Genomic DNA, 18,140 nt, shown 5'->3' on the forward strand with positions numbered 1-18,140 from the left:
ACGTTTCGTATAGCTAACGCGGAATCATTGTCGTGCGCAAATCGCCGTCATTTAACATTTATTTTATTGTGTCACAGACGCGAATCTCATATATTATACTTTTGTAACTGAGAAAACCATTTTTATAATTTTTTTACATATTATTATTATTTGTATTATCATAACTGTATAGGTTACACAGCGGCTGACCAGCAGAGCTCCACAATCTGTAAGTTACAACCTATTATTATTATATATTATATCAATTTTATATTGTTGAGCTAGCACTCCATATATTGCACTTATTCGAGATTACAGCTCAAACGGCTAATATTATTACCTGCCTAAATTGTTGTTTTTTTTATATACATTTGCTGTTATTTATTATTATTTATACCATTTATATTGCAAAATAAATTATTATACTGCAGCAAATAAATATCTGAAATCGTATTATTATTTTTTTAGTATTAGGTTAGTTATCATAGGCGTGCGCAGACTTCAATTTCCGGTCGAGCCTAGCAACAATTAATGTCCCAATACTTGGACAGTGCCCCTATATATGTATATATATTTTTTAAAACACATTAATGTATACTATAATTGTAAATTAAAAACTGAGTAAATAAAATCAAGTTGTACGACGTACAATGTACGTGCACTCAACATTAATAAGCTAATTTCTAGACATATTTTTTTTTAAATAAAATATTATGAAGAAAACACAATACCTAAAAATTAAAAAAAAAAACTTGGTTTAATGAACAAAAAATTGTACATACATAATATAATATTACATATTATATTGTATATATTACATATATTACAATGTGTTATTAGTTATTACATTCAATATTTTAAGAATTATAAATTAATTCTCCTATTTCCAATAATTTTGAATTCATCAATGACCATGTCAATATTAATACTATAGATGTTAGTTTTTGTTCAGTAAACATTAATAATAAACTATTAAGTCGGTCTTGATGTATAGTACTCCTTAACTTATTTTTTACTATTGTTAATTTAGAAAATACCCGTTCACAGGAACAACTTGTAACTGGTATTACACTGAATAATTTCAGTAGAGTAAAAAATCCATTAAATAATTTTATGTAATTATTTGCTTTCATATATTCTAGCCATTCATGAATTGATTCATTATTAGTGTTACTATTCGGTTTACCATCGGTAGCGGGTTAAATATTTTAAAAGCTTTATTTCAGATACTAACATCTCTTCGGGGATATTAGCAAATGTTGATAGAATTGAAATAATTTTAGGTTTAAACTCTAGACGAATCATTCCTGCTACGAGTTAACTAAGCTAACCAACCAGCTTACTCGCTAGTCATAGACCATAGTACATATTACTTTGCACAGTGTTTTTGTTTAATGAATAAATCAATAAAATCGATTTAATGGTACACAAATATTTGTAATTTTATTTTACTATTACGACAAATAAAATCGTCAAGTTGTAATGATCTCCTCGAACATTTTGTTATAATTAAATATTTATATATACATTTGAAATTATGTTATTATTTGCCCCTTAAAAGATTCCGGTCGAGCCGGGGCTCACCCGGCTCGCCCCGTGCGCACGCCTATGTTAATTATTGTATACACACTTTTATACACGTATACACATAATTGAACAACACGCAGTACAATCAGTACATAGCTCGACAGTAATAATTTTCCGGCAATCCCAGCCACTATTGCTCGGGCTATTGCACCACTATATACCCAGCTACTCCTCCATGGTTTTAAGACCTAGGCGTTAGTGAGGCAAACACGAAGTTGTGACCGAGCGTACGGGCTAATACTGTCCCGAAGTTTTTCGGTCCGTTCAAACGTGTTTCATCTTTCACTCTGTATATATTATAAAAATAGTTCCTTCTCAAGAAGAAACATAATGTTCGTGATGTGAAATAAAAATGTATAATATCATTATAAATAATCCACAAGCGCGTGACTTTATATGCATAATGTAGGTATATAATATAACAACATCTAACCTTTAGTCGATCTCTAGACTAGTGGTTTTCAAACTGGGTGCCGCGAGTATCCACTATAGGTGTGCCGCGATTTTTCCATAAATTACTGATTGCATTGAATTGCGATATAAGAAAATATATGCTTTCAATCGCTATGGATTTAATATAGGTACAGGGTGATTCTTTTAAGTGGGTACACTAATTATCTCGAAAAGTATTTACTTTTTTCAAAATATTTTTTTACATGGTTTCAAGTTGTTAAAAAACCAACGTTTTTATTAAAAAATTATATTTTTTATCCTTATCATTTTTTAAGGACAAACACTCTACCAATCTAAACTTTAAATACTTATAACTCAAAAGCTACTAGCCCTAAATTCGATTTTTATGAATCAAAATACTTAGAAAAATATTCTGCTTTGGAATATGAAATTAAAACTCTATATTGTCATTCAAAAAAGTAAAATAACTTAAAAAATGATAAGGATAAAAAATATTTAAAAATATAATGTTTTAATAAAAACGTTGGTTTTTTAACAACTTGAAACCATGTAAAAAAATATTTTGAAAAAAGTAAATACTTTTCGAGATAATTAGTGTACCCACTTAAAAGAATCACCCTGTATATTTATATATCAATAAGTCGACAATTTGTAGGAATAAATTCAGTGGAGGAAGAATGCGAGTATGTCTGTCAACTATTCGTCCAAGAATTAAAAATATTTATAACGCCCATCAGGCACACATTTCTCATTAAATATACCTATGTATAAGCATGCTTTTTTTGTAAATAATTTTAATAATTAATTAATTACTAATACAATGTAATTATGATTAATAAATATTTGTCAGCCCATTAATCACACATTTCTAATTAAATGTATTTACAATCATAATTAATTCAAAACAATTTTGATCATCTAAAAAAAAAAAAGGTCAGTGTGCCGTGAAAATGTTTTGAAGTGTACGGTGTGACGTGTATAGAAAAAGTTTGAAAACCACTGCTCTCTAGATAATATTCCATGTAGTCTGCGTATACCTAAATAGACAGATAACACTCATTAATCACAATTATTATGCGCCGAGTCGAAAACTCAGTAATTCGAACACATCCGTCGAAAAACGTCTTCGAATGAGGACCGCTATAAAATTCTGATCGAACAAAATCACAAAATCAAGTGAAAACAAAAACAATTTTAAACTTAAAAAAAAAAAAAAACTAAACACCCAGCCTCACGAAACATCATAAAGATTACAACATTTCGTAATACGCAATGTTAGAATAACTATTTTCTCAACAATATTGGTATAGGTACAATGCGACGGGTTACGAAACAGTGCGCCGCGGCGGCCTTAACCTTCGGTGTGCTGTGTGCGGTCACGCCCTGTTTGACGGCTGTCAACGTGCTGGCCATCGAACCGCTGCCGGCCCTGAGCCATTGGACGTTTATGCGGTCGGTGCTCATTGCGATGGCCACCGGTGGCCGTGGCCACAACGTGACGGCGTACACACCGTTCGCATCGTCGTCAGCGGTAACTGCTGGCGTCTGCAACGGCGGCCCAATCGGCTGCGGGTACGTGGAAATACCGTTGCAGCTCGACGTACCGGACAAAGTCGCGCTGGACGTGCGGACGGCCGTCGCCGATTTCGCGGACCAGTGGCGGTTCGTGGGCATCGCCGTGGACAAGAGTAGGACCACGTGTGACCGGCTGGACCGGATGGCGGCCGCCGGTCACTTTTCTGGCGTCCGGTACGACCTGGTGGTCGCCGAGCTCGTGTCGTCCGAGTGCACGTCCCGCGTGTCCGGCGCCCTGGGCCGAGTGCCTCTCGTGTACGTTTTCCCGTCGCCGATGGCCTCGTGGGTGGAGGCAAAAGCGCTGGGAACCAGCCCCGGCCCGTCGTACGCCAGCAGGCTGTTCGCCAGGTACGCGACGCCCGACACGTTTGCCAGGCGGCTAGAGAATGCGTACGGTTGGACCGTGATGGCAGCGCTACAATGGTTTCACGAGCGAGACGACGATCAGGCTGGTTACCGCAAGCCCGCCGTCACGTTCGTCAACACGGATCCGGCTGTGGAAAAACCAGTGGCCGTCGTCCGAAACATGATAGGCGTCGGCGGTGTCCACCTGCGGCCGCCCGAGCCAATACCGTCGGTAAGTATATTATTATATAGCAGGGGTGGCCAAGTTGCGGCTCGCGTTTTATTTTATATAAAAAAAATAAAAAAAAATAAAAAATAAAAATATGTACTTATTATCAACGATAAAATTAAAAAAATCGTAAAATGTATTTTTAAACATTTTGGCTTTTGCAGATATCATTGTATTCGTCCGCAGTGACTCGTGGTCGTATTCACGTTAGCCACCCCTGATATGTAGTACTTAAAATTTGAGTCGTTTTACGTACAATAAAAACATTTCGGCGGAGTACGATTGCGCGCGTTTTACCTTTTTAGGTATACGATTGCGCGCAGTGCCAGATTAACAAAAGACAACATTTTAATTACTCAAAGGCGTACGATTGCGCGTGAAATTGGGTGCGACGTTGCCAAATGTATCACGTAAATAATAAAAATACAAAAAGTTAATAATATTTTAAAAAATGTCATTTAAAAAAAATTAAAAAATTAACGTAAATAATAAAAAATAAAAAAGTTAATAATATCAAAAAAAAAAATAATACAAAATAAAGAAATTTAATAATTGAAAAAATATAATACTCGTAAATCAATATTTAAATTAAATTTTAAACCCCCGATGCCTATTTCCAACTATGGCCAAAAACTTTGGTAAATTTTCTGGTGTTTTATAATGTTTGTGTTCATTTTTCAAATTTTCAATTTTCCTTGATTCTTCATTCGATTTTGGTTTTATTATACCTTATATAGATAATATAACCAATTCATTCTTAGAGATGGGAAGTTTGTCTGATATCGGCAAAAATAAGTAATAAATAATCTACTATAATCTACTGTGGTATCGTTCGGATTTACCATGGACCTATATATTTGGCAACGTTGCTTCAAAGTTAAAATAATATAGCGCGTGCAATCGTACGCTTAAAAAGGTACCGCTGATAAGGACCGCGCGCAATCGTATCGCGCCCAAACATTTGAATTGCGTCACTCTTATTGCTTTTGTGTGAAGTCTGACATGTTACTAAATTTAAAAACTATATGAGTTTACGATTTGAATTGAAAAATAAAATGTAATTTAATTTTAATACATATTTTAAACCAATTTAACTTTAAACTAAATCAAATAGATTCAGTAAGAATGTTATTCCTTTTTTCTACATTTTAATAATGTTATTTAGATTTATTATATGAACTTATATTATATTATATAATAGTATAATATTGAAAACAGTCTAATTAGGTACAGCTGAACTGCTGAACAGTATATCTTAACAGTTATACAGTAACTACATACAATAATTGAAATGAATAAATCAGAAATATACAGGGTGTCCCAAAGAGATCTGACATTCTGACGAATGAAATAACTTTTGTTCTGCTACATTTTTAGAATACATTTTTTATTTTTTATTTTTTAATACTCAAAATAAAAAACTTAAAAATTGATAAATTTTTTTTTCGAAATATTGAATATAGCCAATTCGTAAATTTGATTTTCAGAAAAATGTATATGGTAAAAACACTTAATTAAGTCAAAAGGCTGATTTTTTACAATTTTTTTAAATATCAATATTTTCGTTAGGTATAAATTATAGTAATTTATAGTTTATACATCACATATTATTAAAATAAATGCAATAAAAAAAATAATTAGATTTTAACATGCACTTATTTAAAAATGTTCTTATAAAATATTTTTTAAAAACCTTATTATTATTTGAAATTACAAGGTTTCTAACATAAACTAGATCGTAATTTACTTAACGAAAATATTGATATTTAAAAAAATTGTAAAAAATCAGCCATTCGACTTAAATAAGTGTTTTTACCATATACATTTTTCTAAAAATCAGATTTACAAATTGGCTATATTGAATATTTCGAAAAAAAATGTTATCAATTTTTAAGTTTTTTATTTTCAGTATTAAAAAATAAAAAATGTATTCTAAAAATGTAGCGCAAGTGTCTATGAATTATATTTAAAAGAAATTTTTTTTAAATATTGATTAGAACAAAAGTTATTTCATTTGTCAGAATGTCAGATCTCTGTGGGACACCCTGTATATGAAATGGCCATAACGAAATGGTGAGCGCGTTCAGGTTAGTAAATACCACAGGCTCACAGCCACATCTTAGGAGGGGAGATGGCAAACGCCTATAAAAGCAGGTTATCTTCGACAGTGTGTTAACTCTTATACAAGTTCTTATTTAATGAAAATTTGTAAAAATATGATTTCTATAGCATATTCAATTTGAGCTTGAAATGCTTATAAAAATAACTCATGCCTATGTAGTATGTATTATTAATATTGTTTGACTGATACCACAATATTGTGTTAAGAGCTTTTTATTAAATATTCAAGCTTTTTCACCAACGAATAAAATTGTATTGGCATTTATAAATAAAAAACCAAAAAAATTGTATCTTGTATAGGAAATGATAAAATAAACAATTGATCAAAATTTCAAGTACCGGTAGTTAATTTTCACTAACAACTGCTTTCGAGGAACGTTGCATTAAATAAACAAAAATTATTTCATTGACAATAATTAAAAAATATATATATTATATGTTTTAATGAGTTCGAAATTGTTATGCTTATAAATAGTGGAAAACTCAGAAAGAGAGTAGAAATATTTCAAAAACTGTTAATATCATATCTACCGTACATTATTAAATTCTGATCATAAACTTTAACTAATGTTGATATATATTATATTACGTAGATACTAATAATGTACTATTATATAATGCTATATAATATTGTAATAGATTAGGTTCGAAGTTTGAAAAATTAATTGAACTGAAAATACAATTTTATATTTAGAATTACACTTTTTTTAACACATAAATTAATGAAATTATTTGTAAGAAATAAATGAAAATAATTAAGATAAAAATCTAATCTAGTTGTCTTGACTGGTTATTGTGAAGCAAACATTATGTCAGTGAATTTAAGAAGAGCCTATTTGACTCACATGTGAAGAGATTAAACCAAAGTTTAGTTAGTTAGGTTAGAGATTGGAATTTTTGGACATTTTACTTCAATTAAAAATTAAAATTATATTTATAATAAAATAAAATAATATAAATAGTTTATTTTATGTTAATGGCTTAATAATATTTGTTATCTAGGATAATATCTGTTTTAATATCCCAAATAGCAAGATAGCAAGATACAATTTTACAAATGTCAAAATTATATTATTATTACACCAACTGACCGTGCTTGAGACAAATTATATGCTCATGGATCTAACTTTTCTTAAGCTCCGTTAAATGTAATTATATAAACTACATTTATTTTTAACACGGCCATTTGAGATTTTTGACCAAAAATGAAATATCAGTCTAAAATAATAATAACAGTTTTATTTTCTGTCACTAATAGAATCCCTATACAAACAAATATGTATTTATTTTTTGTAAACCAGCAAATCCCTGTGTGAGCTTTTATAAATTTGGTTAGAGAATGCACATTCTAACAATCTAACGTAAAGTTATAGTGGATTACCTATGCACCAAATTTTAAATCTATGAGTGTGATAGACTTGGCTGTGGATCGCTCAAATTATATAGATCAACATTTAGATTTAATCATATTTTAATTGGAAAAATGTAGTAGGTATACAAATTAGGATTAGGGGGATGGGCTATATTTTACCAACGTGGAATTTATTATTATTTTATATTTTTTTTGCATTGTTTTTTTTTAATTAGGTACCTACTTTTATACTTAATATTATAATTAAAAAACTTCCCATTATTTTAAGTATGATGATAATTTTTTAATTTTGATAAATCTTATTCGGTTATGAATATTTTAATTATTCTGCAAACTATTTATTTTAGGTTTAAGTTATATCAAACAAAAGTTTTGATTTACCTACGATTTAGAATGAATCAAAAAACCTAAGCCTTAAGCTAGTATTGGACGTTAATTGGTTATGAATAAAAAATAATTGGGACTAGTTAAAATCCATCTATCACTGAATAAGTTTTAGTTACTTATATGACAAAAAATCTAATCATGAACTTTGTTCCCAAAAAACTTTAAAACAAATCAGTTGAAGCTAGATCAAGTTACTGATTTGCTTTTAGTTTTAGAAAGCGAACTTTTATTGAACATACAACAATCAAATATAGATGGGTTTTTAGGTAATTGTCCTTCCTGTTTTATTATAGATATTATTTATTTATCAATACTCTAAAGTCCAAACAATTAAGTTTCATATTTTAATCACACATAATATTTTTGAATTGTGAATAATTCTGATGACACTCTTTTAATAATAACAGTATATACTTATCCAAAATATAATTTAAACAATTCATTTTTAATAACATAACAATAAAATAATATGTAGCACGACAAATGACAAATTTTTAACTATGGATATCAGAGCATATTGGAATAATTTATAATGAATAATCCCACCAAGAGGTTTCCAAAGCGGTAAGTTTTTATAGACACTAAAATTAATGTGCTTTGATGCTGATGTTATTAAGATGATTAAAAATATAAAAAATAAATAATAATAATATATTGAATATTATAATATTAATATTTTAGGTATTTGAAATGTCAATTATACTTTGTTGTTATGTTTAAAAAATATATTAAAATTTGTTGTCACCATTATACTCATTGCTTAAAAGTTCATATATTATTTGGGTTATAATAACACAGCATTAATTAATTTAAAATATTATTCAAATAAATTATACTTATTGACATACTAGCTGATATTATATTGTTATTTTGTTTATAACGTCATGAAATTAATTAATATTCCATAATATTTACTAGGTACCTATTTGATTATATTATAATTTATAATATCAATATATTATCAATATTGATTTCATAATAATTTTCTTGCTAAGACAAACTTGCATCAATTAAAAATTATCATTATGAAAATTTTATTGTGGAATATAGTAAAATTGTGTTCATAATTGATTTATATGGTATATATATTATATTATACTTTGACACCTCTTGATGGTGTAATTCTGATCTGTTTATTATAAATAAAATATTTTTAAGCGGTGAGAGACCTTACAATTTTAATGTAAATTATGTTGATGACTACGAGCTCATAAGATTATAACGACTTAAGTCGTCGGCCTGGCGTAGACCAACATATATAATCATCAGTGCGTTAACAACATTAGCTATTGTGATGTTTCCTTCGATTTAACGAAAGGAGTCGCTGCGGTTGCCGTGGATGAATAGACTTAAGTGATATCAGTCGGTCAATCGCGACGTCGATTATATAAGGTTAGGTTAGGAGAAGTCACCGAGATGCTGATCCATTCCTCCCGACCGTCGATCATTGTGCCGTTCTTGATCAACGAAAACCGGCGAGTGTGCGACCTGTTCATCACGGAGTCGATAAGTAGCGATTGCGTCACGCACACGGCTCGCCAGCTCACCGTGCCACTGGTTTATACCGCACCCGCACCGGTGCAGCCCTCGATCGAGACGGCCACGTTTGGCCACTACAGTAACCCATACGCCATTTGCGCACACTTCTGGTGTACGATGACAGCCGAACGACGGCCCTAAGACCTCGTGGCGTCCGTCAACAAACCAGACCTGATATTCGTCAACTCGCATCACTCTGTGGAGGTTTCCAGGCCCTTGCCGGGTGGACGTGGGTGGTGTGCATTTGACTGCACCCCGACCCTTGTCAGCTGTAAGTACTTATACTAGAGAAGTTTTGTGAGTATTACAAGAACACGACTACGTGCCTAAACATTTTTTTAATTTAACCGATTTTCAATGTGGTGTAGAACGTATACTATACGTTTAGGCTTTTGTGTACTTCAGTGAAACTTCACTCAATATAATATCACACTATGGGTAAATGTCGATGTTAGTTTTAAGGATTCCCCACAGCATGGAGGGGAAGGGAAGGGCTTAGCAATGTGATACGTATCTATCACATCATTATAATTGGATCACGTAAATGGACGATATAATCAATAATGTAGAACTCATCCCACCGGTAGTATATAGTATGCTGGGGTAAAGAATAAAATATTTAAATATTCCCTAAATTGGGAAAAGTTAAAAACATTTGCTTGATAATTAAGTATATGAAATATTTACACCTGGTGATGATTACTCACACAATCAAAAATTAAAATTGTCGAGAGTGCTTATTATTGGCCACAATGGCTTATCATTCAAAGACTTAATTTTGTACGGTTTTTTAGACAACGCGTGGGCACCATCGTGTTTAAATTTCTGAGTTTTTAACATGTGTTACGAGTTACATTTTGGTTGTCGACGATAGTGTGTGCATTGCGAGTGTTGACTTAAACAGCATCGACATCCCAAAATCACGTCATGTGTATAAATTGACTATAGGTACCTCTTTTGTGCTTATATTATTTAGATCTCTCTTTTATGCATAGTGCTATTTCTCGAGAAACTTTTTGAAATTATCAATTTAATAATTTTGGTCAAGAAAAATAAATTCTTTCAATGATAAATTAATTATATAACAATATTTAGTAGTTGCTAAACTTTTTTTGTTTTCTGAAATGAGCGATGTTTTTTTGTGTCATGCTTCAACTTTCAACCGAGTGTTATTATTGGTTGCGTATTGTATTTAGTTAGTACTTTGGCCTTTGAAGAATAAAAAGTATGATTCCAGGTTTGAGTTGGATGTTATTACGAGAAAATTATGACTGATTGCAAACGTGGTGTTAATATTTAAATAGTATATTATATGCATTTCATGTTTGCTTATGTATTGCATGCTGCACCATTACTGATTAATTTTTAACTGCTACAGTTACATTACTGAGTCCATTAATGGATGTATTTCAATTTTAATTCATTTTGAATTCAATGATAAATCATTGTATATGAAAATAGGGTTCCAAGTGATGACGGACTAACAGCCTATATTACTAAGAATATTTTGTTATATATTTATATTGATACTAGTTGTCCCATCCGGAGTGACAATGTCCGTGTTAAAGATTTGTTTATGTTCTATAAAATATTTGTGAAAAATGTATACCTATGCCATATTTCTACTAATTATAAAATAGTATTACAATATGTAACCAATGGCAATCATTTAAATAAGAAAAAATATTATTTTTTTCGTGGGCTGAAAAATGCATATGTGAGCTATCCTATAGTTATACATATATAGGGTTTGAAAATAAGCAATAAACACCATCCAAGTCTTAAAAAGTATTTGATATAACTTTTATTGAAAATTGTCCTGTAGTTTTCAAATCTATTAACTTCGGATAAACCAACTTCCACTTTTCACTGTATAACCAGACTTCACCAGTGAAAAAATGAAATGGACAATAAAATAGACTTTGGGCTGCGGAAGATTGGATACAACACTTGGTATAGGTATAAATAGTATAAATCGAAAGTGGTTCAAACTACTCTCTAAACTTTCTCGATATCTTTAAGAACAAATTGAAGTTTTCACAAAATCGGTCCAGTAGTTTTTGAGTATATATATTATATACATAATATACAAGCTACAAGCATACATTCAACTATCATACATATTTGTTTTAAGATATAATTTCTTTATCCGACGACGTTAAGGGACAATTTCATACGACATACCTATATACTGTATTTACCTCATCTTCCTGAGTAATATTAATGACAAACATTTGTAAACCAAAAAATAAAAAATACTTATTTATAATAATAATTTCTATTATTACTATTTTAATCTGTAAGATGTAACTAATGGCAATCATTTGTAAACAAAAAAAAAGCGGGTACGTCGTGGATGTCGCCCTGCCAGTAGGTTACTGTAATGGATGGGATTAAATTTGAATGCAATGATAGGTATCATTGTATACAAAAAACGATTCTGAACGGAGATGATTTGTCAGTCTAGGATATATTATATTTAAATATTGTCATATATTCTATTTTGAAACAAATATTTTATTTTTCAATTAGGACGCATTTTGCATAAGGCATGGTTAATCAATTAGTGTAGTTATCATGTAGTTATCATAATTCATAATACCTTATATTATCATAGATATACGAATACCTGGTTTGAGGATAAATCGTTATCATTACGCGATTTCATAAAAATTCAAAACTCAAACGCTCAAAACATTTTTCCTATAATGACGCTTCAATTTTTCTGTATAGCTATTTGAAGCAAAACTTATGGAAAACTTGGTGTTAAATTTTATAACCTTAGATATAAATACAAACAATATTATGAATTTTGAACAACAAAATAATTTGCAAATATTCATGGTTTTGACGAATTTTTGTCAATATTTGAAATTCAAATGCTAATAAAAATTTAATTTGAATTTCCGGTGGACATTTTTTTTTGTGATAAAGATTGACAAATTTGTAAGGAATCTTGTATTAAATTTTCAAATCTTAGATTTAAAAACAAAATTTTTTATGAATTTATAGCTTATAATAATTTGCGAATTTTCGTGATTTTTACGTATGTTGTCACAATTAAAATTTAAATGCTTGTAAAAAAAAAAATGTGACTATACATTTATTTTATTTTTCAACTGCTATTGTAAAAATATATTATAAGCCTTGTATTAAATTCTCAAATCTTAGAATTAAAAAGAAAAACTTTTATGAATTTCGATCTAAGATAATTTGAAAATTGCCGTAATTTTTACGTATTAAGTCAATATTTGAACTTCAAATGCTAATAAAAAAAAAATCGTGCCTATATATTCTTATAATTTTTTAATCACTATAAGAATAACTTATGAGAAACTTTGTATTAAATTTTCAAGTATTTTGATAGGGCCAAAAAATTTTTATCGACACTTCAAAAAAAAAATTTTCAGACAAATTGAAAATTTCAGTCGTCTATAAATATCTCAAAAATGTCAAAATATTTTGAAAATTAAATCATGTAAAGAAAATGCCAATCTAAATAACTGATAAAATTTTCAAGTATCTACGACTTATACTTTTTGAATAATAACAAATATTTAAAATCGTTTGAGGATAAATCGTTATCGTTACGCTATTTCGTAAAAATTTAAAATTCAAACGCACTTAAAATTTTTCCTATAATGATGCTTCGAGTTTTCTCTATAGCTACTTGAAGTAAAACTTATGGAAAACTTAGCGTTGTATTTTTAATCCTTAGTTATAAACGCAAAAAATTTTATGATTTTTCAACTTCAAAATTACTTGCAAATTTTCGCGTTTTCGACAGATTTCGTAAAATTTTGAACTGTAAACGCTTATTAAAAAAAATTGTGACTTACGATTTTTAATTTTTTTTAGCTACAATAAGAACAACTCATAAGGAACCGTTTATTAAATTTTCAAGTTTTTTTGGTCGTCCAACATTTTTTACCGACACTTCAAAAAAAAATTGAAAATTTCAGTGGTCTATAAATAACTCAAAAAAAGTCGAAAATTTTTGAAAATTAAACTGTATATATATATTACTAACATTAACATTTTATGAAAATTTCAAGTATTTACAGTGATTAGTTTTTGAATGACAACCATATAAAAAAATCGATTTGATCCAAAACTGATTTTGCGTAAAAATTCCTGTTTTTCTGTCATTTTTTTTTTGTTTTTCTCGAGTTTTTTGAAAACTGTTGGAAAATGTTTACTTTTGACCTCTATAATGCACCAAGGATCTTCAATTCTACATCGGAAACCACCCCCAAAGTTTGAAATCGAAGCATTATTTCGACTAGTTATGCTGTACACAGACACACAAAAAAAAAACACACACACATCATTGTAAAATCAATACATTCATCACTTCGTTCAGAATCTAAAATGTCAAATAACTTGTGTAGTTTTTTAATTTTTAATTTTAAACGTTCTACGGCTTTCATAGTATTAAACGTATTAATGCAATTTATATAATTCTACATTTATAGTATATAATATAATAGAATAATAGAATGAGTATCTATCTATTCTATAAATTAAATTTACATTGTTATATAATAATAATTATGTTCTTGGAGACTTAATACAACAGAAACGAAAACCTGAATAACGTTACGTATAAACTTAATACCATTAAGTAGTTACATGAGGAGGATCTTTTTCGGTTAACTTTTCAACATTTTCTTTAAGTAGGTACAAACTTTACTTGGTCAATATTCAGGCATTTAATAAGAATATTTTTCAAATCAGTCCAATCAGTTTCAAGCGATAACCAACGATGAGTAACATTCAATTTTTAGTTTAATTTATAAATATTTCATAATATATTATAACAACGTATTCTATAACCAATATATTCAACGAAACATATTTAGTCAACAATGAATTATCATTGAAATCAAATTTAATACCTATCAATTATCTACATTCTATCATAGCTATTCTACTCAATGACTATATGTACAATAATCAACACTTTATGCAGTGTACCTACTTGCACGTTTTTTATTATTTTTATTATTACCTAAATAAGTATCAAAATATGAATTTGTGCTTGTTGTTAAATAATAATCATTTACTAGTATATTAATGTATAATCAATGCAATGTGCTTATGCGTATTTAGTATTGTTACAATATTATAATTTATACGTATTATGGATAATATACCTTCTTCTTCTTCTTCATCATCAGCTTAGCGGTCCATTCAGGACCATCGCTGCCATCAGAATCTCTCTCCACCTCTCTCTCTCTCTATCTCTCTCTGATATGCAGTTCCTAAAGCTGCGTCCTGTCTATCATTACTATATCTTTGGAAACTATATCAATCGTACAATACGGATAATATACCTACTGAAAAAATAGTTTTATATAGTGGTGTAGTGTCTTTTGCTTTCTGTGAACTACACTCTACAGACATATTTCAACATAGCAACCCTACTCTCTACATGTGGATATTATGTAACGGTATTATTCATTGTTTAATTAATGTAGCTTGTTCTTGCGGAACTACTGTGTAGGTATGAGTTATAATTCTAAAAACATGAGAAACAAATAATATAATATCGAGTTTATACAATAACAAATGTGTAGTACCGAGCACACGACGAAATATAAGTAATTCATTAAGTAATTCATTACTTATATTTCGTCGTGTGCTCGGTACTACACATTTGTTATTGTATAAACTCGATATTATATTATTTGTTTCTCATGTTTTTAGAATTATAACTCATACCTACACAGTAGTTCCGCAAGAACAAGCTACATTAATTAAACAATGAATAATACCGTTACATAATATCCACATGTAGAGAGTAGGGTTGCTATGTTGAAATATGTCTGTAGAGTGTAGTTCACAGAAAGCAAAAGACACTACACCACTATATAAAACTATTTTTTCAGTAGGTATATTATCCGTATTGTACGATTGATATAGTTTCCAAAGATATAGTAATGATAGACAGGACGCAGCTTTAGGAACTGCATATCAGAGAGAGATAGAGAGAGAGAGAGGTGGAGAGAGATTCTGATGGCAGCGATGGTCCTGAATGGACCGCTAAGCTGATGATGAAGAAGAAGAAGAAGGTATATTATCCATAATACGTATAAATTATAATATTGTAACAATACTAAATACGCATAAGCACATTGCATTGATTATACATTAATATACTAGTAAATGATTATTATTTAACAACAAGCACAAATTCATATTTTGATACTTATTTAGGTAATAATAAAAATAATAAAAAACGTGCAAGTAGGTACACTGCATAAAGTGTTGATTATTGTACATATAGTCATTGAGTAGAATAGCTATGATAGAATGTAGATAATTGATAGGTATTAAGTATACTACAATAATTGTTTATGATGTTCAAATCTAAAGTATTATAGTAGCCACATACGGTATTCTGGCACCCCAAGGTTAAATTTTGACTTAAAAGTAGTTAGGTATTATTTTATTTATTGAGTAACAATTAGTACCACATTGGTGTCTCGGATACGGTCTACTTTAAATCATTGTTTATTTAGTTGTAGTATTGAATTGTATGCGTAAGCCGTAAGGTACAACTAGAATTGTTCTATGTAACGATAATATTAGAAGCAAACAAAACATTTAATGTTTATTAGAGTTAAAAATTTAAACCATTAATTTAAAATTCAATAAAATTAAAAAAAAAGTCCACCAAAATAAGATTTACTGCATAGATACATCTATTTTCATCGGTTCTCGGTCCATATAACTAAGATACTCAATATTTTAGGAAACATTAACATTTTTGAAAATATTTTTTTAGATAATTATATAAATTTGTTATAAAACAACATTTTTGAAAAAAAAAAGTTTACTATTTTTGTCGTTATAAGTTACTATATTATGTTTTTTACTCTTTTGAATGACAACATTTTTCTAGTTCTCGGAAACATTTTGGGGAGTACCTTTGTACTACTATACTCCACATTACTCATGGAAAATTTAAATATAAACTTACCATTAGTTATTTATTATGTTTTTTATTACAACCTGTTTAGATACATGAATAAAAACAATTTAATATTTATCTCATCAATTATTATTTATTATGTCAGAACCAAATAGCTAATTTTTATATTATTGAACTTAAGCCCAGCAGCTATAGCTGTTAGCTGTTTTTGTAGGTTTTTAGTGGAAATTTGAACTGTGGTGGAGGGTATATGAGTAGTGTATATTTTCTTATAATATATTATAGTTAATAGAATTTTAATAGGTAGTCTTAAAATTTTAGTATAACAAAGACACAATACAACATTTACTATACATGAATAATAATAAATAATACAAATATACTGTTATAGGTATAACGTATATTATGACTTATTGACTTAGTTATGATATTATATCCTCTGCGGAATTTAAATAGTAGGTACCTCTAATTAAAGGTATGTATGTAAAAAAGTGATATAGATAATACATACCTGTTATATAAAACACAAGGTACATATTATAATTTATAATGTTATTTATAATAATTAATAATATTATGTAATTTACTTATAAACATTATAAACTTTTAACGATGCAAATTTACTATCAAAGAAAATATACTAGATAATACAAATCAATTAAAAATACCCACTGTAATATATGTTTACTCTAATTTAGAAAATATAATGAAATTTTATCTTTCCGAATTTGTATAATATTGTCGGTATTGATTAACTGAACACGATTATTGCTTATTGTTATGTTGTTTGTCACCTCGTCAAAATTGTGATCTGACTCCGGCAAATTTCACAGTTGGATATAATAATCATATACAAAATTATCATTATGCAATCTACTAATTGTGATAAAATAATTGTTGAAGGTCAAAACAGGATATGATGATAAAATGACAAAGACCATAAAATATTAGAGCGAGGTGAGGAAAACATTGCAGGACAGTAAACAATTATCGAGAAAGAAGGGAGAAGCGTACGTCAAATCATTAATTACGATGAAAAAATAAGTATCCACCCCGTCGCAAGAAATGTTGGTTTTTAAAAACCGTACCAAAAGTGTGCACTGCCGTCGTCGAACTCGATCAGTGCAAATCGTTCAGTGCATCAAAAACATACTTCGTCACCGGTACAGCATAATAATACTCGCTATGTTATACTATACACTCATCGTACCATATTATGTAATAATATTATACATCTGCAGTGGACGGTATAAAATATCATTAGTCGATTCGGTACAATACTAATATTGGTTTGAATTAGTTTACAAATAGTAAATAAACTGAAAAAAAATAATGAATTATCGAAATATAATAAAGTAGATTACAGATTTTAATTTATTTAATAATACATGAAAATCGGAATAAGAATGTTGGTGGTAAATGGAGCCACGGGGGCGGTGACTCCATTGGGGTATAATCCATTTTGTCGGAAAACGGAGTTACCCTACACTCCGACCAAGTTAAGAAGATAATCAAACGCGCAGGTTGAATGTGCCAGCTTTTCCTATATTTCGACCCCGCTGCTCGATATGGTTAAAGATCCATTATAGTTGCATAGTCGTATAATGGATGACACATGGCGAGGTTCTGACCAAAAACAGCGAAAATACATTGTC

At 29.5% G+C, this 18,140-nt stretch overlaps 1 protein-coding gene across 4 annotated transcripts in view; it reads left to right on the forward strand.

The window, feature by feature from the left end:
- Positions 1 to 18,140, forward strand: part of LOC107170304 (UDP-glucosyltransferase 2-like) — a 26,908-nt gene continuing 8,768 nt past the window's right edge. For 3 of the 4 annotated variants that reach the window (XR_016190232.1, XR_016190233.1, XR_016190231.1), the window contains exon 1: positions 3,069 to 4,132. Coding sequence is in view for 1 of the 4 variants with exons in the window: in XM_089219356.1 (XP_089075482.1) it covers positions 3,296 to 4,132 (837 nt within the window). In the remaining 3 variants the exon portion in view is untranslated. Of the gene's footprint in view, positions 209 to 3,068; positions 4,133 to 18,140 lie in introns of those variants that run through there. The other variant, XM_089219356.1, reaches the window with a different exon arrangement.

Source organism: Diuraphis noxia, unplaced genomic scaffold (assembly GCF_037042655.1).
Source record: "Diuraphis noxia isolate RWA-SAM2 unplaced genomic scaffold, SU_Dnox_SAM2 contig0002, whole genome shotgun sequence".
Classification (NCBI taxonomy): domain Eukaryota; kingdom Metazoa; phylum Arthropoda; class Insecta; order Hemiptera; family Aphididae; genus Diuraphis; species Diuraphis noxia.